General features: G+C 52.6%; 1 protein-coding gene across 1 annotated transcript in view; it reads right to left on the bottom strand.

Annotated features, from left to right (window-relative positions):
• Positions 1-7,495: 7,495 nt before the first annotated feature.
• The window catches only part of FAM92B (family with sequence similarity 92, member B), a 14,351-nt gene continuing 9,212 nt past the window's right edge, over positions 7,496-12,634 (bottom strand). Inside the window, exons 7-9 of the mRNA XM_011928054.1 lie at positions 10,300-10,413; positions 9,259-9,360; positions 7,496-8,487 (exon numbers count right to left, since the gene is read on the bottom strand). Of these exons, the coding sequence (XP_011783444.1) occupies positions 8,326-8,487; positions 9,259-9,360; positions 10,300-10,413 (378 nt within the window). The 3' untranslated portion in view covers positions 7,496-8,325. The remainder of the gene's footprint in view (positions 8,488-9,258; positions 9,361-10,299; positions 10,414-12,634) is intronic.

Below are 12,634 nucleotides of genomic sequence, written 5' to 3'. Positions count from 1 at the left end.
CACTCAAGTGAAAAACTCCCTGCTTTGAAAACAGGACGTGTTGACAGGCAGCATTGAATGTTTTTAGCCTTTGTTACAATTTTAGCAACATTGATAGAATTGTAGCAACATTGACAGATGTTTAAGAGGGGCCCTGTTAATAGATTGTATCTGCCCTGTGCATGCACATGTTTGACCAAAGGCCAGAGAACTGAATTCTGATGTTGTAAGTTATCTGTAAGTGAAATGGGATAGGCTCTATGATTTCCCTATTGCCAAAAGAAAGAAAGTGGGCCAGAGAGCTCTGACATTTCCAAAAAAGGGCTAGAGGGAGAGTCCAGTTTCTGAGCTCTGTACCCAATTTAAAATCCTGATGTTCAGGTAATCCAGGCAACACACGCTGGGTTTAAAACCAGCACCGAGGCCGAGTGCGGGAATCAGAGGCACCGCCAACCCTTGTCTTCTTTCCTTCCTGTGAGTTAAAATCAAACAGGCCTCTCGCTCACTCCTCCAAGCCCAGTAATGCTGAGGAGTTCAGTTATGAGGAAAGAAGGCTGGAGCCGTGAGATTTCACTTTTCTCTAGGCTGTTCTGCCTGGGTTACCTTATCACCCTGGAGCACCTGGTATTCCAGACCCCTGACATGAGGAATGCAGGTTCACACCGTAAAGAGCTTGTGAAAGGTTTCAGTCTAACGGGGGTTCCTTAGCTGGAAGCCAGGGCTGTAAGCTACTGGCCTGACCTTCCTGGGTCCCACTATCTGTTGGCTTTTTTTTTTTTTTTTTTTGAGACGGAGTTTCACTCTTGTTGCTCAGGCTGGAGTGCAGTGTCTCGATCTCTGCTCACTGCAACTTGCGCCTCCTAGGTTCAAGCGATTCTCCTGCCTCAGCCTCACCTCCCGAGTAGCTGGGATTACAGGCATGTGCCACCACACCCAGCTAATTTTGTATTTTTAGTAGAGACAGGGTTTCTCCATGTTGGCCAGGCTGGTCTCAAACTCCTGACCTCAGGTGATCCACCCACCTCAGCCTCCCAAAGTGCTGGGATTACAGGCCTGAGGCACCACACAGCTTCTGCTGGTTTTTTAATTAGGAAGGATCCAGGTAGGCCCGTGTGGTTAGATCAGCTTTGTTACTGAATTACCTAAAACCAGACCACAGTGCAGCCAGGGAGTCCAGTAGTGTTTCCAAGAACAGTGTGGAGCTCGAGAAAGAGAACTTTAAAAATCAGAGGGTTCCTTGTCACAGAGGAAGGGATGCTCACAGGGTGGCAGTGGTCCAGCCTCAGGGAGAGGGGAGGGAGAGCCCCCTCTGGACCCAGAAGGCAGGTGTTCTGAGGCTGGTCCCTCCTCCCTTTCTGCAGCCACAAGGCGAAGCTGCCAAGTTCTCACTCAAGGCCACTCTCTCTCCTTTTCCTGTCCCGTTTCCAGTCCCAGTGAGCCATTCACTTCCGCTGAACCATTTTTCTTAGGGTGCAGCCGTCTCACTTCCTTGTCCTGTAAATCATGTATTCACATTGATGATTCTATAGGTTTCACCTCAGAAGCTCCCAGCTGCGTCCACAGGAAAGGGGAGTCGGATGCCAGGTGCACCCCGCCTGGCTCACACAGGGTAAGGCCACAGACAGAGCAGGGCTTCCTGGAGTCACACAGGCCATGCACCCCAGGAACCCTTGCTGCCGCAGGCCAGGAACACGTTGTGCCTGAGATGTTCAGGAATGTGTTGGTGCCTGAGACTCCAAACGGAAGAACCACATCCAGACTGTTCTCCTGCAGCCAACACTGGCCCGGAAGCCACCCTCCACGCAGGCGCTTAGGGGGCCTGCCTTCTGTGCCTCAGGCCCGCATGCATCCCTGGGCCTCCCTGGGCCTGGTAGCATGCTCTCCAGGAAAGGGACGGAATCAATCATGTGACCGACGGGCTCGCAAGGACGCATGCCACCACCGTGGGAGCCTGACTCTGGTGCTGGCAAGGGATTGGGTTTGTGTGGGTGTCTCTGGCCTGCAGACTGCGGTGAGTGAGAGCCCTCGGGAGCGCGGCCCTACCTGCAGCTGCGCCTGGCGATGCACGTGACCACGGGATTTCAGTGGGACAGCGCTCCCACGGGGGTTGGGGGTGGGGGAAGGGTTTCTTAGTTACTATTGGAAAGGGAAAAACTCACCATGTCCAAGGGGAGAGAGGATGGGCTGGGTTCACCCCAGCTTCCCTTCTACACCGCTCCCGCAGGACAGTGCAATTTGGGGAGAACCCAGCCCATCCTCTTTATCTGCAGGCTCTGGGACCTGACAAAACAGAGCCTGACCCCACTGCAGCCTGAAGCTCCCTTGAGCTGCGCCTTAAGGGACTTTGCACTTTAACTAGAAAGAGGATGCCTGTCAGTAAATCCCCTGTGCATTGACTGGAACTGGGGGGCTGCACCCACTCCCTCCTTAATCCTAGATGATTTGCTCATGAAATAGAGGTGGGGGACGACGGCATGCCCTCCGGGACGTGCAGCCCTAAGGGGTGGACTCCAGATCTCCCTGCAAGAGACAGCTTGCCTTGGGTTGGTCTGTTGGAGAGGAGCTCCTGTTCCTGGTGAGCCTGGGGCTGTGGCTTAGGGTCTTCTGGGTGGACACTTGGGGAAAGATAAGGCAAACGTTTGAACACTAGGAAATGCTAGAAATTCAGACAACATACATGGATCCCCTTAAAACATGTAAATGTGTCAGGACACGGTTGACCTGCCACCGCCTTGGACCTGGTGGACCCCCTTGGAACTATCAGTGGCGTCTCCCATGCACACGCCCTCTGCTTTCTCTTTCCTAGACTCGTGGTGGTCACATCCGGACATTGCCTTGTTGGTAGCCCCCAGTGGTGTGCAGTGACACCAGTATCTTCTCTGTTGCATTTTTGCAATCTTGTGTCCCACTCGGTGATGTTCTACAAAGTGTTTTAAGGTTGAGAAAATTTCAAGAGTGAAGATCTCAAAACAGTGCTAAAATCAAAGGTGTTTGCTGTAAAGAAAAAAATGTGTGTATATATTGCACCTTGAGTTGTTGGAAGGTAGAAACTGAAATAAACTATCCTTTTTTTTAAAAAAAAAAAACAAAAAACAAAAAAGTCTTTTTAATTTTTAACACATCCATGAGGACTTTTTACAGAATTTGCAATCTTCTGAGTGACATCCATAGCTTTTCAGAAGAAAACCATTTTTTCTAAGGCCAAATAGACATTTTTTCCACGTAGACTGAGCACCCGGGTCTCATCAGATACAGCAGCCACGTTGGCCATGTTGGTCTGCCTGGCTACTGGGAGTCTGTATTCGTGAATGAGGGACCCCCTCTCTGGACTGGGTCCTGGCCCAGGCTCCACCAGCGCCTTGAACCCCCTCACCTGGATGCCTGACCCTACCCCTCAAAGCCAAAGACACCTTACCTCTTTGATTGGGGGTTTTGGGGTGGTCAGCGGCCCTGACCATAGCCCCTACCCAACACAAGCGGGGCGCCTGCATCAGTTCCTTACAACTCCGTTCCACAAAAATATTTCAAAAATTTGGGGGCTTTTCCTCTTCTCTGATTTTAAGAAGTCCATAGCCACGTTCTGATACTCTGGCCTAAATGGATGGGCAGTGAGCCCGGGGAAGGAGCTGGACACAGGCGTCCCCCAGACCCCAGGGCTGAAATGCAGGGGTCCTCTTCATGCCCGGGGAAGGAGCTGGACACAGGGGCGTCCCCCAGACCCCAGGGCTGAGATGCAGGGGTCCTCTTCATGCCCAGGGAAGGAGTAGGGCACAGGGGTGTCCCCCAGACCCCAGGAGCAGGGATGCAAGGTCCCCCTCCCCCAACTGCCTGAGCGGACAGAGACACTCCCTGCCACTCCAGGCAGAGGAAGAATGGAGCAGCCTCCACATCCCCAGCTCTCCCTCTGCCCCCTCTTAGCCACACAGGGAGGGTGGGCATGGCTTGTGGGTGCACAGCCCTGGGGCATCACATCTGGGCTTTTTCTCTAGTGCTGGGGGATTCCTCCCACAGGAGGTGAGGGGCTAGACTTGGAGGCAAACTCCATGGAGGGGAGAAACTCCTCTGAAAGGCAGCGAAGACCCCAAAGAGTTTGAGCAGCTCGGGGCAGGACCTGGAAGGGCCCGGATCCGGTTCCACCTGCCGCCAGCTGACTGTATGCTCTTAGCCAGATAGTTCTTTGAGCTTCAGCTTCTTCATCTGTGGACCGGGAGGAAGAGCATCACACGCCCTAGGCCGTTCCTGTGGGAAGTGCAGGTAGGCCTCTTCCTGCTCAGCTGCCCTCAGGACAGAGGCGTAGGAAGTTTCCTATCTAGTGAAAGAAAAAGGACCCAGCTCTTCTCATTTTGATAGGAATAAATTAAACTGTACTATTCGGCCAGGTGGGGTGGCTCAACGCCTGTAATCCCAGTTCTTTGGGAGGCCGAGGCGGGTGGATCATTTGAGGTCAGGAGTTGGAGACTAGCCTGGCCAACATGGTGAAACCCTGTCTCTACTAATAATACAAACGTTAGCTGGGCGTGGTGGCGGGCCCAGCTATTTGGGAGGCCGAGGCAAGAGAATCGTTTGAACCCAGGAGGCAGAGGTTGCAATGACCCGAGATCATGCCACTGCAGTCCAGCCTGGGAGACAGCAAGACTCCATCTCAAAAAAAAAAAAAAAAAAAAGGCAGGAAGGGAGGGCATCCCTGTGTGAGGTGGCTGCCCCCATCTCTGCCTCCTCAGGGCCCCAAAAGAATTCTGAGTTTTCTTGCCAGTTCCCAAGTGACAAGCAGAGAAGGAGTGACAGGGAAGGCTCTGGGCCGACTGTCCCACCTGTACTCCGGGACAATTGGTCTCAGGTGCACTGGGGCCAAAGGGGAAGGGGAGAGGCCCCCAGCCCAGCCAACCTTACATGAAATTGGCACCACCAGTGCCGGGACCACGGCCCTGACGAGCAAGGTCATCGTCCTTCAGAAACTATCACAGAGTTGGGACTCAGTTGAAGTTTCTGAAAACATAGACATCTACATATAGGCAAATGTGTGTGTACACACAGGTATATGCTTATAAAAGTATACAAATATACACTCTAAAGCATTAATAGATGTAATATACAGATTATACAGAACGTCTAGAAAGTTTTAGTTATTTCTGGAGCGTGTATCCTGGCCTGGGGGAGTAAGGGAAGGCTTCCCCGAGAGGTGCCATGGAGCCGAATCTTGGGTAATAAGAATCACTGTGGGCCGGGCACAGTGGCTCACACCTGTAATCCCAGCACTTTGGGAGGCCGAGGTGCACAGATTGCCTGAGCTCAGGAGTTCAAGACCAGCCTGGCCAACATGGTGAAACCCCATCTCTACTAAAAATACAAAAAATTAGCCGGGCGTGGTGGCAGGTGCCTGTAGTCCCAGCTACAGGGGAGGTTGAGGCATGAGAGTTGCCTGAACCTGGGAGGCAGAAGTTGCACTGAGCCAAGATCGCACCACTTCATTCCAGCCTGGGTGACAGAGACTCTGTCTCAAAAAAGTCACTGTGATGAAGATGCCAACCCCACCTCAGTCCTGTGAGAAACGTGTGTCTGTCCCTCACTTTGCTGATGAAAAACTCTGGGCACTCCGTGTGGGGAATGCGAACCCCGGGCTGTCTGGCTCTAGAGCGCAGCGGTTATCCACCAGGCCAGCATGAGAGGCCACTGGGTGCACCATTCCCAGCCGAGGTCCTCAGAAGGCAGGAGACTAGGCAGGGATGAGCCCTCTACAGGGATGATGCCCCACCCCGGGCGCTCGAAAGGATTCCGCAGCTGGAACAGGCCCCCTCGCAGGGTGGAAGGATTGTGATCCTATCTAGGAAGTTGGTAGAAAGAAGCTTCTGGCCGGGCGCGGTGGCTCACGCCTATAATCCCAGCACTTTGGGAGGCCGAGGCAGGCAGATCACGAGGTCAGGAGTTCGAGACCATCCTGGCTCACATGGTGAAACCCCGTCTCTACTAAAAAAAAAATACAAAAAATTAGCCAGGCGAGGTGGCGGGCGCCTGTAGTCCCAGCTACTCGGGAGGCTGAGGCAGGAGAATGGCGGGAACCTGGGAGGCGGAGCTTGCAGTGAGCTGAGATCCAGCCACTGCACTCCAGCCCGGGCGACAGAGCGAGACTCTGTCTCAAAAAAAAAAAAAAAAAAAAGGAGCTTCTATGCTGTTCCATCTCCTCATGGAGGATTTAGCCTCATTGGGAACTTTCACTGACTTCCATTGTCTCAACAGAGACGAGGTGCTTTCTGGCTTTGAGCTAGTAGGACCCCCGGCCGGGGGTGACCCGTGGTGGGTGTTGGGATCGGTGGAGCCAGCCCATATCTGCAGGCTCCAGGTGCACTTTCTAACCTGGAATCATTGTGCAGCGTGTGGCCTTGAGGGACAGAGATGGCCACACTCACGGGAAGCACGGAAGCCAGTTTTTTGTTTGTTTTGTTTTTTGAGACGGAGTTTTGCTTTTGTTGCCCAGGCTGCAGTGCAGTGACGCCATCTCGGCTCACGGCAACCTCTGCCCTGCAGGTTCAAGCGATTCTCCTGCCTCAGCCTCCCAAATACCTGGGATTGCAGGTTTGTGCCACCACGCCCGGTTAAATTTTTGTATTTTTAGTAGAGATGGGTTTCACCATGTTGGCCAGGCTGGTCTCGAACTCCAGACCTCTGGTGATCTACCTGCCTCGGCCTCCCAAAGTGCTGGGATTACAGGTATGAGCTACTGCTCCTGGCCACGGAAGACAGTTCTATGACCCAGACATCTCCACCAAGCCTCACTGTCACCGAGTTGTGCCAGGCTGGGAGGAGCGGGCTCACCTCAGCTGCCCTCAGACACGGTCCAGAGGATTCGCTCCCTGGCTGTGCACCAGGGGTCCCAGCAGACAGCACCCCCGTCCACACACCCCAACCCTCCCTACACCTCCACCCCCCTCTGACCACTGTGGATTTCTGTGGCAATCTTGGTCCCAAGAGCATCCCTGCACATCACGTCCATGTGTTGTGGGCTGAATTTTGTCCCTGAAGGTCTATGTTGAAGTCCTACCCGCCCCCATACTTCAGAATGTGACCTTATTTGGAAATGGGTCGTTGCTGATATAATTAGTCAAGATGAGGCCACCCTGGAGTGAGGGGGGTCTCTGATGATGGGCGTCCTTAGAGGAAGGGGAGGTTTGGACACAGGCTTAAGTGCACACTGGGAGAACACCAGGCGAAGAGGAAGGCAGGGGCTGGGGATGCGGCTGCAAGCCCAGGCGCGCCAAGGACAGGAGCCACTGGAAGCTGGAGGGGGCCTGGGATGGGTGCTGAGCCTCCAGAAAGAACCAGCCCTGCTGACAGCTTGCTGTCAGATTTCTGGGTTCCAGAACACAGGAGAGTGATTTTCTGTGGTTTGAGCTTCCCGGGCAGTGGTGCTTTGTCAAGGCAGCCCAGGAAAGGCATCCACTGTGCTGGCAACATGAACACAGGGGCAAGCACACCCCACCTGAGCCCCCGGACTAAAGGCAGGACGAGAGCGCCGGGATCCAGCTGAGAGTCACAGGGCATTTATTGAACACCTACTATATGCCAGGCACAGTGATCTCCCAGAGGAACCTGTGAGGTGAGTGATATTAACCCTGTTGTACAGATGAGGAAACTGAGGCTCAGGGGACATGTGGCTTGCCTGAGGGCACACAGCAGAGCCCACCTGAGGACCCCAGGCCAGCTAAGTTCTTCTGACTGTTGTGGGCGGTTCTCTGTTACTGGATCCCTGCCCCAGTGCCCTGGGATCCTCCACGGGGTCCTCCTCCATGGAGTCGTCCTCACTCTCCTCCCCTTCTTTTCCTGGGCTCCGTATCGTGCTCTGAGCACTCTAAATAATAGTAATAATAAAACAACAGCAACATCAGTAATAATAATGGCAGCAACAAGTCTCGAGTGTTCGTTGCGCAACAGGCCGGGTTTTTCGTGCTTTGTATGGATCTGCTCATCTGATACTCAGCACAGCCCTCCACAGAGGTTACTGTTCTGAGCCACTCTGCAGGTGAGGACTCTAAGGCACAGAGAGGCTAGGAGACTTTCCCGAGGTCCCACCGCCAGGAGCAGTGGGCTCAGACCAAGAAACAGACAGCATAAAGAAAACCAACCAAAACTTCAGGAAACACTGGGCACACTTACAGAAATGCAAATGCTCTGGGAAGTCTCAGCAATAGAACTGAATAAGTAGAAGAAGGAAATTCAGAGCTTGAAGACAAGGTCTTCAAATTAACCCAATCCAACAAAGACAAAGAAAAAAGAATAAGAAAATATGGACAAAGCCTCCAGGCAGTCTGGGAGTATTTTAAACAGCTTGGGATTGCACTTACCCTGCCATCGTTAGGGAGAATGTCCTGGAAGCATGAGATACCCACCCTGCCCACACACACAGTGAGCTGACTGCCCCCTCAACCCCCGGTCACGGAGACTAAACCTGCCATGATTGGCATGAGGATGCTCAGGGTCTTCATTTGCCCTATATAGCTGGACCTGCAGAGTTCCCTGCAGAAATGTAAGTGCACCTGACGGCAGGCCTTCCTGGGGCTGTAAGGTAACGTGTAATGTATGCACCTAATCACTTCCCTAACCTCTGAGGAATCCTGGATTCTGGAAACCGTGGGGCCATGGGCTGGGATGGAGGTGTGGACCTGTCCGGGGGGCCTCTGTTTCTCAAGTGGCCACACCTCAGAGTGCCTCCAGGGAGCGCTCAGGACTCGTGGCAGCCACGGCAGGGACTGTGTGAGCTACCGCACTGGGTGTTGTGGCTTTGTTGATTCTTTTTTTTTTTTTTTTGAGACAGAGTCTCGCTCTATCACCTGGGCTAGAGTGCAATAGTACAATCTCGGCTCACCCAACCTCTGCCTCATGGGTTCAAGTGATTCTCCTGCCTCAGTCTTCCAGGTAGCTGGGATTACAGGCATATGCCACCAAGCCTGGCTAATTTTTGCATTTTTTTTTAGTAGAGATGGGGTTTCACGATGTTGGCCAGACTGGTCTCAAACTCCTGACCTCAAGTGATCTGCCCGCCTCGGCCTCCTAAAGTGCTGGGATTACAGGCATGAGCCCCCCCACCTGCCTTTGTTCTACTTCAAGGCAAAGTCCTGGTCAGACCCCAGGCAGCCCTCCACACTCCCACCACCCCTGCCTCCTCAGCCTCTCATTTCAAATTTGAGTTCTCAGCCACCCTCCTCTGATCCCTGGGATGACTACCACAGGACCTCCCAGGCCGTGTACGTCATTTTAGGTGTAATCCCCACTCACTCACACACTCACCTGCCTGGCGAGAGACTGAAGAACAGATGGAGAGGGGTTGGTGTTGGCAAGCAGCTGAGTATCGTAATGCCCATAAACTCCTTGCATCTTGGCTCTAAAATCCTGCCGGGGAGAGACCAGGGTAGATTGGATCCAATGGGAAAACACGGCATGTGTCTGGGGAGTGGGATGGAAAGATGGTGGGATAAGAAGACCCCAGACAGCTAACGCCCATGGAACTCCACGGTCCTCTCCAGGAGCTTCCTGTTTCTTATTCCACATAATTTACGGCAGCCCTGTGAGTGGGCATTATCACCCCATTTTACAGATGGGAGAGGCCCAGAGAGGCCAGGTAACATGACCATCGTCACACAGGAAAACAGCTGGATTCGAGATTCCCCTTGCCCCTAAAAAGAATATTGTTAAGTGAGTGAATGCGAGAGAAGCCCCTCCGACCTGCATCAAACCTCTCATGGTAGTTTTAAGGCTTATTGGTAATTCAGATGATCTGATGCTTCTCTCATCAGGAGCTGGAATCAAATTCCTCTCCCCTTGAATACAGGCAGCCTCAGAGATTCACTTCTAACAAATGCAATATGGCAAAGACACACTGGGTTACTGCTGAGGTTAGGTCATAAAAGGTGATCGAGTGCTGGACGCAGTGGCTCACGCCTGTAATCCCAGCACTTTGGGAGGCCGAGGCAGGTGGATCACAATGTCAGGAGATCAAGACCATCCTGGCTAACACAGTGAAACTCCGTCTTTACTAAAAATACAAAAAATTAGCTGGACATGGTGGCAGCCGCCCGTAGTCCCAGCTACTCGGGAGGCTGAGGCAGGAGAATGGCTTGAAACCGGGAGGTGGAGATTGCAGTGAACCGAGATTGCACCACTGCACTCCAGCCTGGGCGACAGAGCGAGACTCCATCTCAAAAATAAAAAAAAATAAAATAAAAGAACAGGTGTGAAACGTTACCAACAAAAACTGCTTCTATCAATACAGAACCAAAGTGAAACTCTGCCCCACTCCACCAAATAGGAAATGAGGTGTCTGTGACCCACCTGTAGATCCCTCTCCAGGTCATACTTCTCCAGGGCCTGGAAGGCACTAGAATACACCTCCAATGCTTTGGCATGGAAAACCATCTCAATAGTTACAAAATTAGAAAAAAATGTCTGTGGGGAGAGAAACCGAAAGAATCAAAGAAGGTAGGCATCATGGTGAGAAAGAGAGCCCAGGGTAGCCTGGGATGTAGGCAGATGGGATGGGGGTGAGGGGAGCTGTCCGTGTGGGGACAGGCCCTCGGTGGGAAGTTTTGACATGTTATTTTAAATTTATTTTTCTTTGAGAGAGAACACATTTGCATGCTTCAAAAATCAAAACTATTGGTCAGGCCCAGTGGCTCATGCCTGTAATCTCAGTACTTTGGGAGGCGGAGTCAGGAGGATCACTTGAGCCCAGGAGTTCAAGACCAGCCTGGGCAACATGGCAAAACCCTGTCTCTACTAAGTACATGTGTAAGTAAGTAAATAAGTAAATAAATAAATATAAACTATGCCAAAGTGTCAGTTGAGGAAACTTGCTCGACATCCTTCATCCTGTTCCCTTTTTCATTTTCCCTCCACCTACTGAGATCACGTTCAGAAGTTTTCGTGTGTTCCCCCCTTGTTTCCTTAGATAAGCCAAGATTCTTCTCTTGTCCCTTTTTCACTCTCTTCTGAGCTTGCTTTTTCCCCTGCTAACAACTGGTCCTGGAGATCTTTTCACAGGAGGCTTTTTTTCTGAGATGGAGTCTCTCTCTGTTGCCCAGGCTGGAGTGCAGTGGTGTGATCTCGGCTCACTGCAATCCCCGCCTCCCAGGTTCGAGCGATTCTCCTGCCTCAGCCTCCTGAGTAGCTGGGATTACAGATGCGCGCCACCACACCCAGCTAATTTTTGTATTTTTAGTAGAGATGGGCTTTCACCATGTTGACCAGGCTGGTCTCGAACCCCTCGCGATCCACAGGGGGGCTCCGCTGTCATGAATGGGATTCGTGCCCTTGTAAAAAAGACTGGAGGGAGCTTTTCTGCCCCTTCTGCCACATGCGGATGCACAGAAGGCACCAGCCATGGGGAACAGGCCCTCCTCGGATGCTGAATCTGCTGGAGCCTCGGTCTTGGACTCCCCAGGCTCCAACACGGTGAGAAAGAAACTTCTGTTGTTTATAAATCACCCAGCTTAAAGTGTTGTGTTGGCGCAGGCTGGAGGGGCTAAGACAGGTGGTGATGATTAGCTCAAGTTCTTGTTTTATCTCCTTTGAAATGTGAAGGGCTTTCAAGGCATGGTTTGGATTCACATTTCTTACAAATCTAATCCCAGAACTTGAAAGCATGCCCACTTTTAAACTGTGCTTCCGTTGGCCCCTGACCTGCAGAACCGTGTGGTCCAAGCTCCCTGGTGCCGTCCTCCCAGCCGCAAACACATCAGGTGCCGAATAATGTCCGCCAACAGTTTCAGGTCCTCCTTGCCGCGTAGACAGCGTGAGCACTAATCACTGACACTTCATTCCCTTGTGCATTCGTTCATGTAGGCGTTCACTCATTCATTCATTCCACAAGCATTTACTGAATACCCACTAGGTACCAGGCCCTGGGGACCCTGGTGGCTGGGACCCGGCAGGGGGCCTGTCCTGTGGCACCGACATGCAGTGTGTTACACAGCGACCTCACAGGCTTCTCTGCTTCACGATGTGATGAATGTGATGGACGGCACACAGCACATCACCGGCCACATGAGCCGTCCATCTCCTCCCACCCCAACGGTGTCAACTCCGTGAGCTCAGGGACCTTGTTTTTTGGGCGTGATGTCCCCAGCATCAGGCACAGCACCTGGCACATAGCAGGTGTGCATTCCACACTTGTTAAAGTAACACGTGAATTGAATACGCAATTAACCATTGCAACTGGGATGGCAGCCCTGCGGAAGCAGAGTAGGGTGTATAATCAAGGGGCCTGACCAGTCTGGGGTCCGGGTGACTTTCCCCCAAAGAATGAGGTTGAAGCCGAAGGAGGAGGAGGCACCGACTGGATGCAGATCAAGGCACAGCCCTGCAAAGGCCTCGGGTAGGAGTGGGCTCTGTGCACTGGAGCTTGGAGTGTCACGGACAGGATGAGGCTGCAGGGCTGGGTCAGGGTTTCAGGAGCCTTGAAGGGATTTTGGTTCCAATCCTTAGAACAAGGGGAGCCACCAGAGGGTGCTCAGCCCAGGGATGATGAATTGTACCTGACTTTTAAGAGATCCCTGGGGTAGGCTGAGCGTGGTGGCTCAAGCCTGTGATCCCAGCACTTTGGGAGGCCGAGACGGGCGGATCACGAGGTCAGGAGTTCGAGACCATCCTGGCTAACACGGTGAAACCC

This window comes from Colobus angolensis, unplaced genomic scaffold (genome assembly GCF_000951035.1).
Source record: "Colobus angolensis palliatus isolate OR3802 unplaced genomic scaffold, Cang.pa_1.0 Scaffold76, whole genome shotgun sequence".
NCBI classification, from domain to species: Eukaryota; Metazoa; Chordata; class Mammalia; order Primates; family Cercopithecidae; genus Colobus; species Colobus angolensis.
The sequence above is the reverse complement of the archived record's forward strand: the minus strand, read 5'-3'. Positions and strand labels throughout refer to the sequence as shown.